The 20,622-nt window shown below is 42.8% G+C and overlaps 1 protein-coding gene and 1 long non-coding RNA gene across 21 annotated transcripts in view; one reads left to right on the forward strand and one right to left on the reverse strand.

Annotated features, from left to right (window-relative positions):
• Positions 1-20,622, reverse strand: part of LOC149979068 (uncharacterized) — a 96,489-nt gene that overhangs the window by 31,177 nt on the left and 44,690 nt on the right. The gene's annotated exons all lie outside the window — the stretch shown is intronic.
• The window catches only part of LOC110536778 (putative E3 ubiquitin-protein ligase HERC1), a 103,403-nt gene continuing 83,325 nt past the window's right edge, over positions 545-20,622 (forward strand). For all 20 annotated transcript variants that reach the window (XR_016484866.1, XR_016484867.1, XM_036936839.2 and 17 more), the window contains exons 1-9: positions 545-884; positions 6,125-6,324; positions 6,583-7,380; positions 14,397-14,492; positions 14,800-14,985; positions 15,435-15,590; positions 15,769-15,924; positions 17,249-17,345; positions 17,789-17,932. Coding sequence is in view for 18 of the 20 variants with exons in the window: in XM_036936839.2 (XP_036792734.2) it covers positions 6,163-6,324; positions 6,583-7,380; positions 14,397-14,492; positions 14,800-14,985; positions 15,435-15,590; positions 15,769-15,924; positions 17,249-17,345; positions 17,789-17,932 (1,795 nt within the window). In the remaining 2 variants the exon portion in view is untranslated. The remainder of the gene's footprint in view (positions 885-6,124; positions 6,325-6,582; positions 7,381-14,396; positions 14,493-14,799; positions 14,986-15,434; positions 15,591-15,768; positions 15,925-17,248; positions 17,346-17,788; positions 17,933-20,622) is intronic.

The raw sequence follows: 20,622 nt of genomic DNA on the forward strand, positions 1-20,622 counted from the left end.
ACGTCTACTACACCTGTTGTATTCGGCGCATGTGACAAATAAAGACAAATTAGATTTTTTGCGTATATATTTTGTATTTGTAATTATTGTGGCTCTCCATTATCTACCCTTCCTGTGATCCAGCAAAATTAACTTAAGGCAGTTATATACAATTTAAAAACATTAGCTACAATACATTTCACAACAGATTTCACAAAACATTAAGTGTGCCCTCAGGCCACTACTCTACTACTACCACATATTGGGTTCCCAAGTGGCTCAGCAGTCTAAGGCACTGCATTTCAGTGCTAAAGGTGTCACTACAGAAAGTGGTGCAGCAGTCTAAGGCTCTACAGACCCTGGTTCAATTCCAGGCTGTATCACAGCTGGCTTTGATTGGGAGACCCGTGGGGTGCATTTGGCCCAGTGTTGTTAGGCTGTCATTGTAAATAATAATTTGTTCTTAACTGACTTGCCTAGTTAAATATAGGTTAAATAAAACATACAGTATCTGTATTTTGCCAATAAACCCGAAGAAGAATCTTGATCTCGCGTTACTTTTTCCGTGTGTTCTCGCTGACGCCCAGGCATGAAGGGCTGTGCTTTTCCTATGGTGCTGCTTTTCATGGCAACCAGGCACAATACTGTTGTTTCGTCCTGGCGAGACCGAAAACATTTTGCCGGTGCCGTGTCGGAGACCGACTTAATGGAAACCTGGATGTCTTAACTTGTTACTTATTTGTATTCATTAATTATAGATAAATAATTATTTGTAAAACTTGTTTTTTCCCGTTAGCTGTCAACTGCAGTGGCACTGTAACGTTAGTTGCCAGCTGTAGCTAGCGTTAGCTAACTGAGCGTACGAGGAAAGCAGAGACCGGGTGTGAATAACACTGACAACAGAGGTAGGGTTTTATTTTCAATGCATTTGTGTATGCAGTGTGTGTAGCTATGCCAATAGAAAATCACCGTTACACAACATTTTGTGTTACAAAAACAACAATTGTTGATAGCTAGCTAACTTGGCTTGTTGCTAGCTAGCAATGCTGTCTAATGTCAGAATGACACAGTGCAGCCTGTACAGCCGTATCCTATTTGTCAAGATGGCTAACTATAGCGAGGTTGAGTTTGGTTAAAGAGCAGTTGTCAACCTAGCTAGATAGAAAGCTAAGACCTGATAGAACAGTAGCTAGCTACTAGCTTGCTGCAACATAATACAGAGCTGCTAACGTTACACAATGCAGATCTGGTGCTGATTTAGAAAATGACAGCTGTCACTCTACCACATCTGTGAGTAGTTTAGGTATTGTATTGTACCTATGCAAGTTAGCTAGCTTTTACTGTAACTAACTGTTTAGAATACCCAGCTAGTCAATGTGATTGCAAGGATAAAAGCGACCAGAATCCACTTTAGTCACCCTGTGCCGTGTATGCCTTGCAAAACAACAATGTGAGTTTTTTTTCCCAGCTGAATTTGTTTTCAGGAGCACATGGTCATCTTGTAGTAGATTAGCTACACTTTGAAACAGAGGTGATACAGTATGTCAACACTAACATACAGTCATTACACAGTAGGTAGTGTAAAACATAGAACACAGAATTTTCGTCCAACCCATCCTTCCTAAATTCGCCCACCTTTCTCAATCAATGAGAGAAGATTTGAAATAGTCAAGATGGCGGCATCTACTACATGTCTACTACATTAACAGTTGACATTTTCTCACACTCACTGATTGTTTTCTGCTTACTGAAAGCCTGTCTGCAATGCCAGGATACCTGGGGGAATAGCTGTCAAATTCAAACCTGTCTTTCAAGTCCTTTGTGTTTGAATGTTAGTCATGCACTCTCATATTGTGGTCTTCTGATGACAGAAGACTATTCAGAGAAAAGAGAGAAAAGTGATCAGCTTTCCACAAACCTCTGTCACAGAGTCTTTGCTTCATGTAGCCTCAAGGTTAGAGCATTGGGTCAGTAACTGAAAGTTTGCTGGTTCAAATACTGGAGCCGACAAGGTAAATAAAAAAAATACAAATCTGTTTTAGTGCCCTCTAGCAAGGCACTTAACACTAGTTGCTCCAGGGGTGCTGTCCAATAGTGACCCTGGCTGTGACCCCACTCGGGTGTCTCAGGGAGTTGGAATATGCAAAAAAAAAAATTATATATATATATTTTTATTACACACTTATAAATAAAGGCACCTCTCTAATAATAATAATAATTGTTGTCTCAATTGTTACAGTTGCCACTGGTTTGTTGACAATGAGGAATCATGCCATTGTTGTCACGTCATTCGTCCCACCCCATCATGCATTGATTTTAGGCCATTTTGCAGCTGAATTTAACCGTACTGTAGCTTACTGTTGCATCTCAGCTTAGTAACTGTTAGCTAGTCCTAGGGTATGTTGAAATCTGACATAGGGATTGAGTGATATACATTATTTACTGCTGTATGAGGCAATTCTCGTATGAAAGGCTTGCTTCCAGCTTATGGCTAGAAATAAGCTTGTTCAGGCCACTGTTCTCTCTGTAATTAATTATGGTGACTTGTTGTATATGCATGCAACCTCCTCCATCTTACAGAGACTGGACTCTGTTTATTATGCGCTTTATTACAAATGCCAAGTCACTCACCCACCATTGCACCTTGTACCAAATGGTAGGTTGGACCTCAATTTATATGCGCAGAAAGATACATTTGTATGTGATCATCTACAATGTCCTTTTGAGTCAACTCCTTCTTCATCTCTGTAGTCTGGTCTCCTTCACCACCAGCAGTTACCATACCCGGTCTGCTAGGTGGTTGCTTCTTAAAGTTCCCAGGGCATTCACAGTATTAGACAAGACTGCCTTCTCTTCTTGTGCACCACAGAGGCATGGAATAGTCTACAATCCATGCTTCATCTAGATATATTAGTGCCACTGAATGAATTAAAAATATTGTTGTGAGACTGTTACAGAGGAGTTTTTTTTTAGGCTGGATCATGTGTTGTATTGTATGTTTTAGTTCTGTAATGTACTGATTGTTGCTGCCTTCTTGGCCAGGTCTCCCTTGAAAAAGAGACTCTGGGAGACTTCCTAGTTAAATAAAGGTTAAATATAATATATAAATAAAACTAACTCCATTAGCTAGTTTCATGAACACCAATTATGCCTGGTTCTAGACAATTATGCCTGGTTCTAGAAAATTAGGCCTGGTTCTAGACAACAACAAAACAAAATACTTCGCTCCAATTGACAATTTTGTATTGAACATACTTTTTAGGACTAGGCCTAATTAGTGTCTGGGAAACCGTCCCTACGGTCTGTTATTTCAGTACTCTGTGTATGACGACCTAAGTTTTATTGCCACCGGTCACCTTACTATTTGCCTTTTATTATTAGTAACATGTAACCTAACCTGCACATTTTGCTCTTGCATATAGTAAATAATCAGAGACCGCCTGACCAGTCTGGAGCTGTAGGTCAACCTGATACTAGACAAAGTGTGAGGCCTCTCCAATTGACATTTATTTTAATAATGATACCCCCCCTCCCCCCATGCCCAATATAGGACCGTCTGTTGATCCAGATGGTTGGTCAGGTGCTGGTTCAGGGATGTCGCAGAGTCAGCCAGGGAGGGCTAGGTTAGGCCCGACCTAGCTATGTCAAGAACTTTACTGTATCGTTGTTGCCTCTCTTAAAAGACGCTTCCTGTTATTTTTGTCCACTAGAAACCATACAGGCTCAGTCCTAGGGCTGTGCTCTAGGCAAGCTGCCTGCCTCATGCCTGACTGTTGAGCTGCAAAAGAGAGAAGAGGCTCACTCTCAGACATTAGTCGGCCCATAGCTAGCTCTCACTTCACTAATGCTGCATCATGGTAATGTATTACAGTAAGAGTTCAAGTTCTATGAAGGCTGATGAAATTCTTAATGTACTGTGCTGTGCATCGAGTTCAATTGTCTGTTGTGATGTTGCTGAGGAATCTCAACACTCCGCGTACAAGTACAAGGCCAAGTTCAGCGGCAACGAGTGTGGGTGGACTGAAGCTCCGACTACATCGAGTCACTGTCAGTCGATACTTGAAAAGTCAAATCTTAAACCCTTACTGTGTACCTATGTTTATCCTGTTTAAAGCTGGGCTCGTATTTGTTTGCTGAAATCCATAGTTAAAAAAATAAACTTGAGTCAAATACAACCACTGACTGTTTCCTAGTTTCTGTTGCTCTAAAATGGCTCCAAGACATAGTGTAATCAACGTAATCTGACATTCAGTTGACACATGCACTGAGTTGTCATTTTAGAGCGAGGGAAAACAAGGAAACGGTCGGTGGTTGTATTTGACTCCAGTATGAAAGTATGGATGCCCCATACCCTCCGCTAGACCAGAGAGAGACTACTGTGCTTGGACTGTCTCATCCAAGCAACTGTGTTGGCCTCTGGGCATTGTAGAGACTGAGGTAACCATTGAAAGGTTTGACTTTTATCTGTCTAATGGGAAATTAAGAGTCTCTCAAGTTATTGACCAGTTCAAGGGGATGGTGGCAATATTACCCTAGGCGTTGGCAGCGCTTGGAAAACAAGTGTACTCCAAGACTAACAAAAACGCAATTAAACTCTTATTAGCCTGCTCTTACCTTTATCAGCAATAATAACATAATTTGACATGCTTTGTTTGCTCACATGATCACGTCTTAGGCCTATTATCAATATTATCAATAGGCCTGCTGTGGTGTTTTGTTGTGTAGCGTAATGGAGTTCAAGGCTTGTGATCAGAGAGGGGTGTTGTGCTAAGCAGTGTTTGTAAGCAGTAGATTGTAGAACAAGACGTCTGGAAGGTTAGTTGGCTAGACATAGAGGGTTAAGAAGGGACTGGGTTCAATGGGATAGTGTGTCATACATTCATGGTCATGTGCCTACTGCCCTGCTGCTAGACGAAGCCTTGCCGTGCTGTGGCGTGACACTGAAACGGATTTAAAATGGAGAATCATATTTCCGTACTACTGGTACTTTCCAGCTGCTGACCAGTGACTGCTGCCACCAACTGTAATGTAAATGAATCATTTACAAGTCACAGACCCATATCGATCAGATCAAGACGAGGGATTCCTTTACTGAAAGGCCTTGACTCCAAGGACATTTCAGTTAAGCTATTTTCATGTCATCTCATGTCCTAAGAAGACTTTCGGACCACTTTAAATCAGATTCAAGTTTCAGTGTTTTAATTAAGGATCCGCCCCTTCCTCCCCCCTATTTTCGCCTAAAATGACATACTCAAATCTAACTGCCTGTAGCTCAGGACCTGAAGCAAGGATATGCATATTATTGGTACCATTTGAAAGGAAACACTTTGAAGTTTGTGGAAATGTGAAATGAATGTAAGAGAATATAACACAATAGATCTGGTAAAAGATAATACAAAGAAAAAAAATGTTTTTTGTTGTATTTCTTTTATACCATCTTTGAAATGCAAGTGAAAGGCCATAGTGCATTATTCCAGCCCAGGTGCAATTTAGATTTTGTCCACTAGATGGCAGCAGTGTATGTGCAATGTTTTAGACTGGTCCAATGAACTATTGCATTTCTGTTAAAAATGTTGTATCAAGACTGCCCGAATGTGCCTAAATGATTTAATAATACATTTTCAAGTTCATGTGCCCTCTCCTCAAACAATAGCATGGAAATCTTTCACTGTAATATCTACTGTAAATTGGACAGTGCAGTTAGCTTAAATTCTTGTTAATCTTTCTGCCAATATCAGATATGTCTATGTCCTGGGAAATGTTTTTGTTACTTACAACCTCATGCTAATCGCATTAGCCTACGTTAGCTCAACCTTCCCGCGGGGGGCACACTGATCCTGTAGAGGTTTTAATGTGCTAAGCTTTCGTTCAACACAACTTTCGTCGGGGCATACAGCCAAATACAGTGATAGGCCATAGCTTTTATAGCGGTGGTGTTTAATAATTTTCCCTTTATAACCTAATTATACTGTATGAACCAAGGTGTTTTCTCTCTCTCCTTCGGTCCCGTCCCTGACAGCTGCAATAACTCCAGTGTAGATAATGATCAGGAGAAATGCTGCCTTGATTTTGGTATCTATAGCTCGTAGTCTAACCTTATTAACCAAGGTGCTTTCTCTTTCTCCCCTTCATCTGTTCCTGACAGCTGTAATAACTCCACAGTGTAGATAATGATCAGGAGAAATGGTGCCTTGCCAGACCCACGTGATGCTGAAGTGGCAGGAGCATCTGAACAGCTCCTGGGCGGCGGAGGACAGCCAGACGGCCACGCGCCAGGGGGCTGCAGGACTCTACGCCAAACTGCTACACAATAAGGAGGTGGTGGGGGTGGCCCAGCCTGTAATGGTAAAGGAACAGAACGTGCTCAACTCGTACCCTCTTGCATATATTATATAGCCTGAGTTCCAGTACCGTTTTTGTTCTCATGCCAAACCCCCTGTCACTCATTGTCATGACAATAACAGCAATGGAGCAGGCAAGAGCACAGACTGATCTGGGACCAGGCTCAGTATTAGGAAGGTGTTCCCAATGTTTGGTGTACTCGGTGTATATTCAAAATGCTTGAATATAAGTTGCAATTGAAGGGTTTGTTTTTAATTTCAGGACTTGATTGGCCCGCGCCTGCCAGACTTCCAGTATGAGTCCAGTGCTGCTGAGGAGCGGGAGGAGTACCTGTCGTCGTTACTCCACAGCCAGCGCTGCCTGGCCCACCGTGTGCTGGCCCGGACCCCCTATGCCCTGGGCCTGCACCACCGCCTCGTGGTCCTCCAGCGGATATACTACGCCCTCCACAGCAAGTACCACGACCGCTTCCGAGCTCCTGCTCCCCCTCAGACCATGACTAGCCAGGACAGCGGGGCCATGGAGCCTGCCTCAGAGCCCTGGCTGCCTGGAGGAGGGTCCAGAGTTAAATCAGGGACGGACGTTCTGATCGAGATGGGCGTACGGACAGGACTGAGTCTCCTCTTCGCCCTGCTGCAGCAGAACTGGCGGTACGCCCGTGAGGACCCCGGAGTGGCGCTGTGTAACGATGTGTTGGCTACCGCTTCCTCCGTCCTGGCCTCCCTGCCCCCTCTCTCTCTGGCCAACGAGAACAAGATCCCAGTGGTGGGGCTGGACTGCCTGGCTCAGGTGGCAGACTTCCTGAAGAAGACGTCTGTGAGCTCTGGGAGTGGAGGGGCAGATCGGGCGGGACGCAGGCTGGCTCTGGAGCTGCTGCTGGGCCTGGCTGTACAGAGGGGCTCCCTGAGATTCCTGCTGGAGTGGGTGGAGGTGGCTCTGGCCGCCTCCTCTTCCTCTATAACTTCCTCCACCTCCACGGGGTCGCAACAGTTACAGTCAGAGGGAGGAGTAGGCTATGACCTCATCTATCAAACACTTCTTCAAATGAGGCAGTACTCGGTACGTATGTTCCCTCACCTTGACCTTCTACTTTCTATTCAGGGTAGGTTTAATCAATAATAGCAGTGATCGTGTTCTGCTATTTATATAGATTATGGGGGCATCCCAAATGGTATAGCGGCTCAGGTAAAAAGACGTGTACTATAAAGGGAATAGGGCTCAGGTCAAAAGTAGTGTACTATATAGTGAGTGGGTCTCTGGTCAAAAGTATTGTACTATATAGGGAATAGGGGGCCATTTGGTACCCCTAAAGTCTAATGCTGGGGGGTGGGGGGTTCTACTAAGCTAACATATGGAATTATTTTACGATGGTCATACCCAAGGATCATTTAGCGATTTAATTTAGTATTTTAGGACCCCTTTAGGTACAGTGGGGAGAACAAGTATTTGATACACTGCCGATTTTGCAGGTTTTCCTATTTACAAAGCATGTAGAGGTCTGTAATTTTTATCATAGGTACACTTCAACTGTGAGAGACGGAATCTAAAACAAAATTCCAGAAAATCACATTGTATGATTTTTAAGTAATTAATTTGCATGTTATTGCATGACATAAGTATGAATTATTATTAATAATAATAATAATAATAATAATAATAATAATAAGTACATAATACATACAAATACATATGGAATCATGTAGTAACCAAAAAAGTGTTGAACAAATCTAACAAAAATGTATATAATTGATTCTACAATGTAGAGAATAGTACAAAATAAAGAAAACCCATGAGTAGGTATGTTCAAACTTTTGAATGGTACTGTATAGAAAAAAAAAAGAAATAAAATAAATATATTATAATAATATATATATATATAATAATATATATATAATATAATTTGATCAAACATTTAATTTTGGCTTACTGCTATTAGCCAATAGAAACGCAATGAATAACAGATTCGTAGATAGAAAAACATAGTCAAAATCCAATCAAAATGACGTTATTTTTGAAATGTCTGTCCTATACCTGAGCGATTATAAGAGAGCTCAGTAAATTATTTATTTATATACAGTGCATTCGGAAAGTATTCTAAAATGTATTAAATAAAAAAAAAAATCCTAATCTATCTACACACAATAGCCAATAATAAAGCTTAGACAGGTTTTTAGAAATGTTTGTAAACTATAACTATTCAGACCTTTTGCTATAAGACTAAACATTTTGCTCAGGTGGATCCTGTTTACATTGATCATCCTGAAGTTATTTCCACAACTTGGTTGGAGTCCAATGAATAGATTGGATATGATTTGGAAAGGTACAGGTCTGTATGTAGTCCCACAGTTGACAGTGCATGTCAGAGCAAAAACCAGGTTGAATGAATTGTCCGTAGAGCTCTGACAGGAGGATTGTGTCAAGGCACAGATCTGGGGAAGGGTACCAACTAGAGGTCGACCGATTATGATTTTTCAATACCGATACCGATTATTGGAGGACCAAAAAAACCGATGCCGATTAATCGGCCGATTTAAAAAAATACAAATAAAAAAAATAAATAAAAAAAAATAAAAAATAAGCTGTTTTTATTTGTAATAATGACAATTACAACAATACTGAATGAACACTTATTTTAACCTAATATAATACATCAATAAAATCAATTTAGCCTCAAGTAAATAATGAAGCATTTAATTTGGTTTAAATAATGCAAAAACAAAGTGTTGGAGAAGAAAGTAAAAGTGCAATATGTGCTATGTAAGAAAGCTAACGTTTCAGTTCCTTGCTCAGAACATGAGAACATATGAAAGCTGGTGGTTCCTTTTAACATGAGTCTTCAATATTCCCAGGTAAGAAGTTTTAGGTTGTAGTTATTATAGGAATTATACGACTATTTCCCTCAATACCATTTGTATTTCATATACCTTTGACTATTGGATGTTCTTATAGGCACTTTAGTATTGCCAGTGTAACAGTATAGCTTCCGTCCCTCCTCGCTCCTCCCTGGGCTCGAACCAGCAACACAACGACAACAGCCACCATCGAAGCAGCGTTACCCATGCAAAGCAAGGGGAACAACTACTAGAAGGCTCAGAGCGAGTGACGTTTGAAACGCTATTAGCGCGCGCTAACTAGCTAGCCATTTCACTTCGTTTACACCAGCCTCATCTCGGCAGTTGATAGGCTTGAAGTCATAAACAGCGCAATGCTTGACGCACAACGAAGAGCTGCTGGCAAAACATACGAAAGTGCTGTTTGAATGAATGTTTACGCGCCTGCTTCTGCCTACCACCGCTCAGTCAGATAATTAGATACTTGTATGCTTGTATGCTCAGTCAGATTATATGCAAGACAGGAGACGCTAGATACAATTTAGTAATATCATCAACCATGTGTAGTTAACTAGTGATTATGATTGATTGTTTTTTATAAGATAAGTTTAATGCTAGCTAGCAACTTACCTTTACTTACTGCATTCGCGTAACAGGTTGTCTCCTTGTGGAGTGCAACGAGAGAGAGGCAGGTCGTTATTGCGTTGGACTAGTTAACTGTAAAGTTACAAGATTGGATCCCCCGAGCTGACAAGGTGAAAATCTGTCGTTCTGCCCCTGAACGAGGCAGTTAACCCACCGTTCCTAGACCGTCATTGAAAATAAGAATGTGTTCTAAATGAACTGACTTGCCTAGTTAAATAAAGGTGTAAAAAAAATCGGCGCCCAAAAATACAGATTTCCGATTGTCAGCCCTAATTAATCAGCCATTCCGATTAATCGGTCGACCACTAGTACCAACACATTCCTGCAGCCTTGAATGTCCCCAAGAACACAGTGTCCTCCATCATTCTTAAATGGATGAATTTTGGAACCACTAAGACTCTTCCTAGAGCTGGCTGCCCGGCCAAACTGAGCAATCGGGAGAGAAGGCCTTGGTCAGGAAGGTGACCAAGAGCCTGATGGTCACTATGACAGAGCTCTAGAGGTCCTTTTTAGAGATGGGAGAACCTTCCAGAAGGACTGCCATCTCTGCAGCACTCCACCAATCAGGCCTTTATGGTAGAGTGGCCAGTCGGAAGCCGTTCCTCAGTAAAAGACATGACAGCCCGCTTGGAGTTTACCAAAAGGCACCTAAAGGACTCTGACAATGAGAAACAAGATTCTCTGGCTGCATCATGCTGTGGGGATGTTTTTCAGCCGCAGAGACTGGGAGACTAGTCAGGGTCGAGGGAAAGATGAACAGAGCAAAGTATAGAGAGATCCTTGATGAAAACTTGCTCCAGAGCGCTCAGGACCTCAGACTGGGGCGACGGTTCACCTTCCAATAGGACAACGACCCTAAGCACACAGCCAAGAAAACGCAGGAGTGGCTTCGGGCCAAGTCTCTGAATGTCCTTGAGTGGCCCAGCATGAGCCCAGATTTGATCCCGATCGAACATCTCTGGTGAAACCTGAAAATAGCTTTGCAGCAACTCTCCCCATCCAATCTGACACAGCTTGAGAGGATCTGCAGAGAAGAATGGGAGAATCTCACCAAATACAGGCGTGCCAAGCTTGTAGCGTCACACCCAAGAAGACTCAAGGCTATAGTCACTGCCAAATGTGCTTCAACAAAGTACTGAGTAAAGGGTCTGAATACTTATGTAAATGTAATATTTGTTTTGTATTTGTAATGAATTATGTGTAGATTGTTTAGGGGAAAAAAACGACTTAATCCATTTAAAAATAAGGATTTAACAAGTGACATCCATAAGGAATCACAGCTTTCACCTGGATTCACCTGGTCTGTCTCTGTCATGGAAAGAGCAGGTGTTCTTAATGTTTTGTACACTCAGTGTGTCTATTGTGGAGAGGGTACTAATGCAGCGAGTGGCGGCATAACATGTCCCCTCGTTGTAAATCATATTTACTTTTTTTCATTTTACTGTGTATCCTGGCCTGATGCCTGGAGCTAAAAGCCTGGGCCATTCCTCAGTGTGGTGGTGCTGCCTCGTCTGGCTGTGTGTCCACTTGATTTACGAGTCACTTAATCAATAGGAAATGTTCCACAGAAAGCTTTTATCTTCTGGGTGATAAAGAACTCCACCAGCAACTTTTCAAGTGGATCTCGAAATGTAGATATATATGACAGGGTGGTAATGTCCCAACAGACTGGTATTGAGATATTATTTCTGTGGTTATTGTTTTATGGTGTTCTCAACAGACTGGTATTGAGATATTATTTATGTGGTTATTGTTTTATGGTGTTCTCAACAGACTGGTATTGAGATATTATTTCTGTGGTATTGTTTTATGGTGTTCTCAACAGACTGGTATTGAGATATTATTTCTGTGGTTATTGTTTTATGGTGTTCTCAACAGACTGGTATTGAGATATTATTTCTGTGGTTATTGTTTTATGGTGTTCTCAACAGACTGGTATTGAGATATTATTTCTGTGGTTATTGTTTTATGGTGTTCCCAACAGACTGGTATTGAGATATTATTTCTGTGGTTATTGTTTTATGGTGTTCTCAACAGACTGGTATTGAGATATTATTTATGTGGTTATTGTTTTATGGTGTTCTCAACAGACTGGTATTGAGATATTATTTCTGTGGTATTGTTTTATGGTGTTCTCAACAGACTGGTATTGAGATATTATTTATGTGGTTATTGTTTTATGGTGTTCTCAACAGACTGGTATTGAGATATTATTTCTGTGGTTATTGTTTTATGGTGTTCTCAACAGACTGGTATTGAGATATTATTTATGTGGTATTGTTTTATGGTGTTCTCAACAGACTGGTATTGAGGTATTGTTTTATGGTGTTCTCAACAGACTGGTATTGAGATATTATTTCTGTGGTATTGTTTTATGGTGTTCTCAACAGACTGGTATTGAGGTATTGTTTTATGGTCTTCCCAACAGACTGGTATTGAGATATTATTTCTGTGGTATTGTTTTATGGTGTTCTCAACAGACTGGTATTGAGATATTATTTATGTGGTTATTGTTTTATGGTGTTCTCAACAGACTGGTATTGAGATATTATTTATGTGGTATTGTTTTATGGTGTTCTCAACAGACTGGTATTGAGGTATTGTTTTATGGTGTTCTCAACAGACTGGTATTGAGATATTATTTCTGTGGTATTGTTTTATGGTGTTCTCAACAGACTGGTATTGAGATATTATTTCTGTGGTATTGTTTTATGGTTTTCCCAACAGACTGGTATTGAGTTTTTTTTATGTGGTATTGTTTTAGTGTGTTTTCTATAATTGGAACAGTACCCTCTAATGTTCTGGAACAGTACCCTCTAATGTTCTGTCAGTGTCCTGGAACAGTACCCTCTAATGTTCTGTTATTGTCCTGAAACAGTACCCTCTAATGTTCTGTTAGTGTCCTGGAACAGTACCCTCTAATGTTCTGTTATTGTCCTTCAACAGTACCCTCTAATGTTCTGTTAGTGTCCTGGAACAGTACCCTCTAATGTTCTGTCAGTGTCCTGGAACAGTACCCTCTAATGTTCTGTTATTGTCCTGAAACAGTACCCTCTAATGTTCTGTTAGTGTCCTGGAACAGTACCCTCTAATGTTCTGTTATTGTCCTTCAACAGTACCCTCTAATGTTCTGTTAGTGTCCTGGAACAGTACCCTCTAATGTTCTGTCAGTGTCCTGGAACAGTACCCTCTAATGTTCTGTCAGTGTCCTGGAACAGTACCCTCTAATGTTCTGTTAGTGTCCTGGAACAGTACCCTCTAATGTTCTGTTAGTGTCCTGGAACAGTACCCTCTAATGTTCTGTTAGTGTCCTGGAACAGTACCCTCTAATGTTCTGTTAGTGTCCTGGAACAGTACCCTCTAATGTTCTGTTAGTGTCCTGAAACAGTACCCTCTAATGTTCTGTTAGTGTCCTGGAACAGTACCCTCTAATGTTCTGTCAGTGTCCTGGAACAGTACCCTCTAATGTTCTGTCAGTGTCCTGGAACAGTACCCTCTAATGTTCTGTTAGTGTCCTGGAACAGTACCCTCTAATGTTCTGTTAGTGTCCTGGAACAGTACCCTCTAATGTTCTGTTAGTGTCCTGGAACAGTACCCTCTAATGTTCTGTTAGTGTCCTGGAACAGTACCCTCTAATGTTCTGTTAGTGTCCTGAAACAGTACCCTCTAATGTTCTGTTAGTGTCCTGGAACAGTACCCTCTAATGTTCTGTCAGTGTCCTGGAACAGTACCCTCTAATGTTCTGTCAGTGTCCTGGAACAGTACCCTCTAATGTTCTGTCAGTGTCCTGGAACAGTACCCTCTAATGTTCTGTTATTGTCCTGAAACAGTACCCTCTAATGTTCTGTTATTGTCCTGAAACAGTACCCTCTAATGTTCTGTTATTGTCCTGAAACAGTACCCTCTAATGTTCTGTCAGTGTCCTGGAACAGTACCCTCTAATGTTCTGGAACAGTACCCTCTAATGTTCTGTTATTGTCCTGGAACAGTACCCTCTAATGTTCTGTCAGTGTCCTGGAACAGTACCCTCTAATGTTCTGTTAGTGTCCTGGAACAGTACCCTCTAATGTTCTGTTATTGTCCTTCAACAGTACCCTCTAATGTTCTGTTAGTGTCCTGGAACAGTACCCTCTAATGTTCTGTCAGTGTCCTGGAACAGTACCCTCTAATGTTCTGTCAGTGTCCTGGAACAGTACCCTCTAATGTTCTGTTAGTGTCCTGGAACAGTACCCTCTAATGTTCTGTTAATGTCCTGGAACAGTACCCTCTAATGATCTGTTAATGTCCTGGAACAGTACCCTCTAATGATCTGTTAATGTCCTAGAACAGTACCCTCTAATGTTCTGTTAGTGTCCTGGAACAGTACCCTCTAATGTTCTGTTAGTGTCCTGGAACAGTACCCTCTAATGTTCTGTTAGTGTCCTGGAACAGTACCCTCTAATGATCTGTTAATGTCCTGGAACAGTACCCTCTAATGATCTGTTAATGTCCTGGAACAGTACCCTCTAATGTTCTGTTAGTGTCCTGGAACAGTACCCTCTAATGATCTGTTAATGTCCTGGAACAGTACCCTCTAATGTTCTGTTCTTATTCCCTTAGGGTTTCCGTGGAGATTCTCTCAATTCTCAGGCCCTGAAGAAGGATGCAGATGGACTCTGCAGTCTCTCCCACGTTGCTCTCTGCCTGTTTGAAGAGGTTGGTTGGACTAAAGCAATTAGGAATATCTGTGTTTTCTAGTTCTGGATCTGAATGATGACTGACAGTGTAAAGCTATGGCAGTATTGTGTTCAATACGGTTCAGTGAACTTCATTCATCCCCTGAGGGCTTATTATTTCTGTCAGTTATACTGTAGGATACGGATCGAAAGACAAACATACAGTAACACTTACTAAATATTTTACATCAAGCAAGACAGACGGTTTATCTGTGACTTCTAGTTTACGATTGACAGATTAAAGACACTGCAGCAGTGTATGTAAATGTCCTTCCTTTCCCCATCAGATCTGTAACCTGGCGTCCAACTGCTTGTGTTCGTGCAGCGCGGGCTCGGCCACCCCTGGTGGAGTGGAGAACGATGCTGTCATGGTGTATGTGTGGGGCAGCAACAGCTCTCACCAGCTGGCTGAGGGCACCTTGGAGAAGATCCTACAGCCCAAACTGGCACAGGGCTTCAGCGACGCTCAAATGGTACTCTACAACCCTGTCGAGCCTCTTTCACACTGTAGGGCCAAATAACATCAAGCCGAGCTGTACTGGGCTAGCCTGGCTATGAATCCACCATAGTTACTGGAACTTTGCTGGAAAGGACTATGTGAAAAAGTAAATATGTGAGCCAGCACAGTACGGTTCAGGTGGGCTCTCTAGTGTGAATCGGGCGTCTGTCTGACATAATGGACCGCAATCTGTTCTGTCATCTCCGAGTTATAGTATACACTTACCAAAGCGTATATTAAAAACACAGCTTTATCTGTCTCTTTGATCAGCTCACGGAAACAGGACAACAAGTTGATTACTTGCAGCTAAATGCATTTGACTGAATCAGAAATAATGTCATAAAATGTCATGTCCAGTTTGAGATGATTAGTTCTGTTGAATGACATGTTTTCTCTTTCCACTTCCTCTTTCCTCCGTTCTAGATTGAAGCGGGACAGTACTGCACGTTCTCTGTGTCCGCGGACGGCTCAGTGAAGGCTTGTGGGAAGGGCAGCTATGGCCGGCTGGGTCTGGGCGACTCCAACAACCAGTCCATGCCCAAGAAGCTGGCCCTGGAGCCCCCGAGGAACATGTGTAAGGTAAAAGACTCACCCTGTGCAGTAGATCACCTGTTGGGTGTCGACGAACTCCGGAGATTCAACATGTAGAATAGTTGGTAAATGTACAGAACGTGACTGTGGATGGTCTGTGGTCAGAGGCGATAGGGCCACCTGCTGATTTGAACTGTTTGTCGTGCTGTCCTGTTTTGTGCTTTAGGTTTCCTCGTCCAAGGGCTCTGATGGCCACACCCTGGCTGTCACGGGGGAGGGAGAGGTCTTCAGTTGGGGCGACGGAGACTATGGGAAGTTGGGACATGGAAACAGTGCCACTCAGAAATACCCCAAGATAATACAAGGACCTCTGCTGGGGAAGGTAAGCATGCAATGGAGACTAACCCGTGCTCATTGTGTTTTAGGGTGGATGTAGTCTAGAGGTACGAGACGTCACAGCGTGGTCTAGAGGTATAAGTCTGTTAGTCACAGCGTGGTCTAGAGGTACGAGACGTCACAGCGTGGTCTAGAGGTACGAGACGTCACAGCGTGGTCTAGAGGTACGAGACGTCACAGCGTGGTCTAGAGGTACGAGACGTCACAGCGTGGTCTAGAGGTACGAGACGTCACAGCGTGGTCTAGAGGTACGAGACGTCACAGCGTGGTCTAGAGGTACGAGACGTCACAGCGTGGTCTAGAGGTACGAGACGTCACAGCGTGGTCTAGAGGTACGAGACGTACCACGTACCTTCACTGACGCCGCCAAACTTACCCTAGTAAAACTGACTATCCTACAGATTCTCGACTTCGGCGATGTCATCTATAAAATAGCTTCCTACACTCTACTCAACAAACTGGATGCAGTCTATCACAGTGCCATCCGTTTTGTTACCAAATCACCTTATACCACCCACCACTGCGACCTATATGCTCTAGTCGGCTGGCCCTCGCTACATATTCGTCGCCAGACCCACTGGCTCCAGGTCATCTATAAGTCTATGCTAGCTAAAGCTCCGCCTTATCTCAGTTCACTGGTCACGATAACAACACCCACCCGTAGCACGCGCTCCAGCAGGTATATCTCAGTGATCATCCCCAAAGCAAACACATAATTTGGCCGGCTTTCCTGCCAGTTCTCTGCTGTCAGTGACTGGAACGAATTGTAAAAATCGCCGAAGTTGGAGACTTTTATTTCCCTCACCAACTTTAAACATCAACTATCTGAGCAGCTAACCGATCGCTACAGCTGTACATAGTCCATCTGTAAATAGCCCACCCAATCTACCTACCTCATCCCCATATAGTTTTTATTTAATGTTCTGCTCTTTTGCACACCAGTATCTCTACTTGCACATCATCATCTGCTCATTTATCACTCCAGTGTTAATCTGCTAAATTGTAATTATTCGCTCCTATGGCCTATTTATTGCCCACCTCCTCATGCCTTTTGCACACAATGTATATAGACTTTCTTTTCTCTACTGTGTCATTGACTTGTTTGTGTTATTGGCTTGTTTTTTGTTTATCCAATGTGTAACTCTGTGTTGTTGTCTGTGTCACACTGCTTTGCTTTATCTTGGCCAGGTCACAGTTGTAAATGAGAAATTGTTCTCAACTAGCCTACCTGGTTAAATAAAGATTAAATAAAATAAAAATAAAACTACTGCCCACTTTTCATATGATTCGTCAATGTTTTCTACTTTCAGGTTGTGGTGTGTGTCTCTGCTGGCTACAGACATAGTGCTGCTGTAACCAACGATGGAGAGCTGTACACCTGGGGAGAAGGTGACTTCGGCAGACTGGGTAGAGTTCCTGTCATTTTTCATTTCAAACCTTCATTTCAAACGTTGTATGGAATTGACACTGCAAGCCAATTCATATATCATCATCAGACAGAGCAACTTTCAGTGATTTCTAGATGTATTTGAAAACTGCTTATTATCAGACAAGTAAAAGTGACGATGGACGATGACCGTCTTTCCCTCTGTCTCTCCAGGCCACAGTCATGACAGTCTTTCCCTCTGTCTCTCCAGGCCACAGTCATGACAGTCTTTCCCTCTGTCTCTCTAGGCCACAGTCATGACAGTCTTTCTCTGTCTCTCCAGGCCACAGTGACGGACACAGTCATGACGATCTTTCTCTGTCTTTCCAGGCCACAGTGACAGCCACAGTCATGACAATGTTTCTCTGTCTCTCCAGGCCACAGTGACGGCCACAGTCATGACAGTCTTTCTCTGTCTCTCCAGGCCACAGTGACAGCCACAGTCGTAACGTGCCTACGCTGGTGAAGGATATCAGTGGAGTGGGTCAGGCGGCCTGCGGTAGCTCTCACACCATGGCTGTGGCTCAGGACGGACGCATGGTGTGGTCTTTCGGAGGGGGAGATAACGGTATGATACGGAGCTGACAATGGTTCTCTGAGGGGGAGATAACGGTTTGATACAGAGATGATAATATCCTTCTGAGGGGGAGATAACGGTATGATACGGAGCTGACAATGGTTCTCTGAGGGGGAGATAACGGTTTGATACAGAGATGATAATATCCTTCTGAGGGGGAGATAACGGTATGATACGGAGCTGACAATGGTTCTCTGAGGGGGAGATAACAGTTTGATACAGAGATGATTATGTTCTTTGGCGAGGGAGATGACAGTATGATACAGAGATGATAATGTTCTTTGGCGAGGTAGATGACAGTATGATACAGAGATGATAATGTTCTTTGGCGAGGGAGATGACAGTATGATACAGAGATGATAATGTTCTTTGGCGAGGGAGATAACAGTATGATACAGAGATGATAATGTTCTTTGGCGAGGGAGATGACAGTATGATACAGAGATGATAATGTTCTTTGGCGAGGGAGATAACAGTATGATACAGAGATGATAATGTTCTTTGGCGAGGGAGATAACAGTATGATACAGAGACGATAATGTTCTTTGGCGAGGGAGATGACAGTATGATACAGAGATGATAATGTTCTTTGGCGAGGGAGATGACAGTATGATACAGAGATGATAATGTTCTTTGGCGAGGGAGATAACAGTATGATACAGAGATGATAATGTTCTTTGGCGAGGGAGATAACAGTATGATACAGAGATGATAATGTTCTTTGGCGAGGGAGATGACAGTATGATACAGAGATGATAATGTTCTTTGGCGACGGAGATGACAGGATGATACAGAGATGATAATGTTCTTTGGCGAGGGAGATGACAGTATGATACAGAGATGATAATGTTCTTTGGCGAGGGAGATGACAGTATGATACAGAGATGATAATGTTCTTTGGCGAGGGAGATGACAGTATGATACAGAGATGATAATGTTCTTTGGCGACGGAGATGACAGTATGATACAGAGATGATGACGTTTGATACAGAGATGATAATGTTCTTTGGCGAGGGAGATGACAGTTTGATACAGAGATGATAATGTTCTTTGGCGAGGGAGATAACAGTATGATACAGAGACAATAATGTTCTTTGGCGAGGGAGATAACAGTATGATACAGAGATGATAATGTTCTTTGGCGAGGGAGATAACAGTATGATACAGAGATGTCGGTTTGATACAGAGATGATAATGTTCTTTGGCGAGGGAGATGACAGTATGATACAGAGATGATAATGTTCTTTGGCGAGGGAGATGACAGTATGATACAGAGATGATAATGTTCTTTGGCGAGGGAGATGACAGTATGATACAGAGATGATAACGGTTTGATTCAAATCAAATTTGATTAGTCACATGCGCCGAATACAACCGGTGTAGTAGACCTGTGAAATGCTGAATACAACAGGTGTAGTAGACCTGTGAAATGCTGACTTACAAGCCCTTAACCAACAGTGCAGTTTATAAAAATACGGATAAGAATAAGAGATAAAAGTAACAAGTAATTAACAAATGATTAAATGATTAAAAAATAACAAGATATACAGTGGGGTGCCGGTACAGAGTCAATGTGCGGGGGCACCGGTTAGTTGAGGTAGTATGTACATGTAGGTAGAGTTAATTAAAGTGACTATGCATAGATGTCAGGAGTTCAGGAGTCACCTGGCTAGGGGGTAGAAGCTGTTTAGAAGCCTCTTGGACCCAGACAGGGCATTCCTCTGACACCGCCTGGTATAGAGGTCCTGGATGGCAGGAAGCTTGGCCCCAGTGATGTACTGGGCCGTACACACTACTCTCTGTAGTGCTTTGCGGTTCGAGGCCGAGCAGTTGCCATACCAGGCAGTGATGCAACCAGTCAGGATGCTCTTGACGGTGCAGTTGTAGAACCTTTTGAGGATCCGAGGACCCATGCCAGATCTTTTCAGTCTCCTGAGGGGGAATAGGTTTTGTCGTGCCCTCTTCATGACTGTCTTGGTGTGCTTGGACCATGTTAGTTTGTTGTTGATGTGGACACCAAGGAACTTGAAGCTCTCAACCTGCTCCACTGCAGCCCCGTCAATGAGAATGGGGGCGTGCTCGGTCCTCTTTTTCTTGTAGTCCACAATCATCTCCTTTATCTTGATCATGTTGTTGTCCTGGCACCACACGGCCAGGTCTCTGACCTCCCTATAGGCTGTCTCATCGTTGTCGGAGATTCAGGCCTACCACTGTTGTGTCATCGGCAAATTTAATGATGGTATTGGAGTCGTGCCTGGCCGTGCAGTCATGAGTGAACAAGGAGTACAGGAGGGGCCTGAGTACGCACCCCTGAGGGGCCCCTGTGTTGAGGATCAGCGTAGCGGGTGTGTTGTTACCTACCCTTCTAGGGGCGGCCCGTCAGTAATTCAGAGACGATAATGTCCTTCGGAGGGGGAGATGAACAGTTGAGACAGAGCTGATAATGTCCCTGGGCTGGTCCAATCACTTGTACAGTATATGACATTTCACTTAATCTCTCCTCTAAATACCAGACACTAACAGGACACATTATTAAAATACTCTTATCACGCATGCTCCCTTCCTCCATTTCACACCGTCTGTTTTACAGTAGCTACGGTCATGGTTAGTCTGGGCGTCAGTCTGAAATTGTCGTGCCAAACAACAATCTGCAACGGAATTGGCAACAACCACAAACTGAT

This window comes from Oncorhynchus mykiss, chromosome 12 (assembly GCF_057628025.1).
Source record: "Oncorhynchus mykiss isolate SJ-2025 chromosome 12, ASM5762802v1, whole genome shotgun sequence".
Lineage (NCBI taxonomy): Eukaryota > Metazoa > Chordata > Actinopteri > Salmoniformes > Salmonidae > Oncorhynchus > Oncorhynchus mykiss.